The sequence below is a fragment of the Plasmodium gallinaceum genome (assembly GCF_900005855.1).
Source record: "Plasmodium gallinaceum strain 8A genome assembly, contig: PGAL8A_v1_61, whole genome shotgun sequence".
Lineage (NCBI taxonomy): Eukaryota > Apicomplexa > Aconoidasida > Haemosporida > Plasmodiidae > Plasmodium > Plasmodium gallinaceum.
The window spans coordinates 202530-206851 of NW_021628220.1; the positions used below are offsets into that span (position 1 = coordinate 202530).

Consider the following 4322-nt stretch of genomic DNA (forward strand, 5'->3'; position numbering starts at 1 on the left):
TTTTATAAATACTTTAGTGTCTTGCTATATGAATATAATATTTCATATTTTAAATATTTTTAAATATCTAGAAAAAAATAATTTTTTAAAAAAAATTTGAAGTATATAAATTTATATATATATATATATTTTAAGAAGAAAACAACAGAAGTTTTTACACGATAGGAAATATATATTTTTGAGAGGGAATAAAAATAAATAAGAATAATATTATCATTGTATTTTATAAAATATTGTTAGTATTTAAAAAAAAAAAAAAAAAAAAAAAAAAAAAAATTATTATTTCATGAATGTTATTTGAGGAAAATATAACTATATACAAAAATTCATGTTACAAAATTAATGTGACAATGTTAAAACTATTAAGTGAATAATTAGAAAAATAAACTAATAAAGAATATTGTTATACATGATGAATAAAAATATGTTTATGTTATATTTGAAAAATAATAATAATGTATATATATTATAGATTCTTCAAAAATATTAATTAGTTAGAAATATATACTTTAAGTTATACTTACACATATAATATATTTTTTTATTATTAACTTTGTTTTTTATACCCCTTTTTTTTATTAACATTTTTATTATTATACTTATAATTCATTTTTTTTGTTTTTTAATTCTTCATTTTATTTAAATTTTGCTTCATGAAATTTATTTTTATTCATTTACATGTTATTGTATTTATTAATTTTATTATTATTTTCATCGTTAGTTTCTTCATCTTTTTCCAAATTAATTTCATTATTTAGTTCTTTATCTATTTTATTATCATTTTCATTGTCTATTTCATTATTTAATTCATTTTCTGTTTGATTATTAATTTCATTATTCATATGAGTATCTTTTTCATCATCGTTTTCTTTATCCATTTGATCATTAATATTATTTCTTATTTCATTATTAATCTCATTACTTATTTCATTTTCATTTTTATAGTTAATATCATTATCTACTTTGTCATTTATTTCATCATTAATTTGATTACCATTTTTATCATCTATTTCATCATTTATTTCGTTATTTAATTCTTTATCTATTTTATTATCATTTTCATCATTAATTTCATCATTTATTTCATCATTAATTTCTTTACTCATTTCATCATTAATTTGATTGTCATTTTTATCATCTATTTCATCATTTATTTCGTTATTTAATTCTTTATCTATTTTATTATCATTTTCATCATTAATTTCATCATTTATTTCATCATTTATTTCGTTATTTAGTTCTTTATTTAGTTCTTTATCTATTTGATTATCATTTTCATCATTAATTTCATCATTAATTTCATCATTAATTTCACCATTAATTTCATTATTCGTTTCATTTTCTATTTCATCATTTATTTCACCATTAATTTTATTATTTATTTCGTTATTTAGTTCTTTATCTATTTCATCATCATTTTCATCATCTATTTTATTATTTATTTTGTTATTTAGCTCTTTATTTATTTCATCATCTATTTCATCATTAATTTCATCATCTATTTCATCATTAATTTCATCATTAATTTCATCATTTATTTCATCATTAGATTCATCATTAATTTCATCATTTATTTCATCATTTATTTTATCATTTATTTCATCGTTTATTTCATCATTAATTTCATCATTAATTTCATCATTAATTTCATCATTTATTTCATCATTTATTTCTTCATTTATTTCATCATTTATTTCATCATTAATTTCATCATTAATTTCATCATTAATTTCATCATTAATTTCATCATTTATTTCATCGTTTATTTCGTTATTTAGTTCTTTATCTATTTCATAATCATTTTTATCATCTATTTCATCATTTGTTTCATTATTTAATTCTTTATCTATTTGATTATCATTTTCATCATTAATTTCTTTACTGATTTCATCATTTATTTCATCATTAATTTCTTTACTCATTTCATTTTCTAATTTTTGAACTGTTTTATCTTTTACTTCATTATTTTTTTCATTATCATTACTATGTATTACATCATTCACATTTTTGTGCATTTTGTTATTCTTTTTTTCATAAAGTTCATTATTTTTGTTTTTTATTATAATTTTTTTTACACTTTTATTATTTTCTTCTAGTTCATTATAGAATATATTTTCACTTTCTACATTCATTTCATTAAATATTTTCGTGTCTTTTTGTTTAATTACTAAATTATCTATACTGTATTGTTTTTTTATAACTTTTGAGTCTTCTTCTTTTTCTAAATTATTTTTTTCATTTTGTTGTAATTTTTCATTTATCTTATTTTGAAGTTTTAAAAGTATATCATCTTCAAACTGTGGCAAGTAAATTTTTTTTTTTTTTTTTTTTTCAGAATCATTTGTTTTATTAAAGTTTTTGTTGTAATTAGAATTTTCTGGCTGGTTGTATTCTACATATTCTTTTTTTAAATAAGTGTCTTTATTATTTTTTACATAAACATTTTTTTCTTCTAATAAAGTTTCAATAAAATTTTCTCCTCCAATAGATTTATTATTGGTTAAATTATGTTCGTTAATTTTTTTTGTGTTCATATCATATTTTGAATTTTCATTATCTTCTTTTTTTTCAAGCCAATTCTTTTTTACAATTTGTTTTTCTTTGTTTTCATTTTTATTAATCTTCAATAATTTTGTATTTAATGTTTTTTTTAAAATATGATATTTATCTAAATTATTTTTTTCTTCATTTAGTAAGTTTATTTTTTCATTTTCTAAATTTGATATTTGTTTTTTTAATTTAGCAAGGGTATTAGTTAAATTATTTATAATATTATTTTTTTCTTTTTTTAAATCATCTCTTTTTGTATTTAATATAAAAATCCTTTTTTCTAAATTTTCTTTTGAATTTTCATTTTCTATATCAAAAAAATTATCTTTATCTTTATTTATATTAAATTCATTAATTTTTTTTTTTATTTCTTCAAATTGTTCATCTATCCTATAAAATGGCAAAAAAAAAAAAAAATAAAATAAAATAAAATAAAACGAAATATGTATATTTAAAGAAATAGTTGAAAATAATTATATAATTTACTTGCATATATTATCTTCATATAATTTGTTAGCATTTTGCAGTTGTATTAATCTAGAACATAAAGTAGATTGTTGATTTAATAAATTTTTATATTCTTTTTCTAATGCAATTTTATTTGGTTTTTTTTTATTAGAATCTAATAACTTTTCATTTTTCCTTATGCTGTCTTTTAAAAATTTTATTCTTTTTTTTGTATTTTCTATATCAAAACACACTTTTTTATATTTTTGTTCTAAATTAGAGAAATATAAAGGATCTGTTGATTTCTTCAACTTTTTTTTTAAGATCAAACTATCTTTTTTAGCTGTTTCTATATGCTTATTTAAATAATGCAAATTTTGTTCAATAGAATTGTACGTTTTTTTTAATTCTGGTTTATTTTGATTACTAATATTAACTTTATAATTTTCACATAAAGTTATTAATTCGCTTATTTTGTCATTGTGTAATATCAAATCATCCAAATTACAATCTTTCTAAAAAAAAAAAAAAAAAAAAAAAAATGTTTAAATGGATAAGAAGTTATATAAATATTTTGATACATTATATATTAAATTACATTTTTTAGTAATTGATCACTATCTTCTAGAAGTTTATAAACATTTTTTAATTCAATTGGGCAGTAAACTTTATTTTTTATTATTTCTTCTCTGTTTTTATTTATTTGTGCTGCTATAATAAAAAATAAAAGAAATATAGTAATACAAAAAAAAAAAAATAATAATAAAATAAAAAATAAAATAATAAAATATATAAATATGCTACATTTATTTTGATGATATAGAAAAAAGAAGGAATAATTAATAGATTAAATTTATTTTAATATTATATTAGTACTTGTAGACGATAATTCTTTATCATAAGGAAAACTTTTTTTAGAAGAATATCGTGAAGAATGTTTGATAAATGACATATTTATATTTTAATTTATTTAATTCATCTTAAAAATTTTTTTTTTGTTTTTTTTTTGTAATAAATATGAAAACTTATTACCAATTAAAAAAAAAAAAAAAAGAAAAGAAAGAAAAAGAGAGAAAACTAATATATCTAATAAAAATTCAAAAGTTATAACTTCTTTATTTTAAAAAAGTATATTAATAATAATTCTATAGTTCTTCATATTTAAAAAAAAAAAAATATATTAATTAGATCTTTTTAAAAAATATATTTCTTATAAAATTTTTTTTATTAAATTTTTAAGATATTATAAAAGTTCTTAAATAAGCTGTCTAAAAAAAAAAAAAAAAAAAAAAAAAAAAAAAAAAAAAAAAAAAAAAAAAAAAAAA

The 4322-nt window shown here is 15.9% G+C and overlaps 1 protein-coding gene across 1 annotated transcript; it reads right to left on the bottom strand.

The window, feature by feature from the left end:
- Window positions 1–674: 674 nt before the first annotated feature.
- PGAL8A_00091100 (conserved Plasmodium protein, unknown function) lies at window positions 675–3949 on the bottom strand (the record flags this gene model as incomplete). Its single annotated transcript, XM_028671677.1, has 4 exons — window positions 675–2940; window positions 3037–3512; window positions 3596–3705; window positions 3874–3949. The coding sequence occupies 4 exons, from the start codon at window positions 3947–3949 to the stop codon at window positions 675–677; spliced, it is 2928 nt and encodes a 975-aa protein (XP_028526029.1).
- Window positions 3950–4322: the final 373 nt, after the last annotated feature.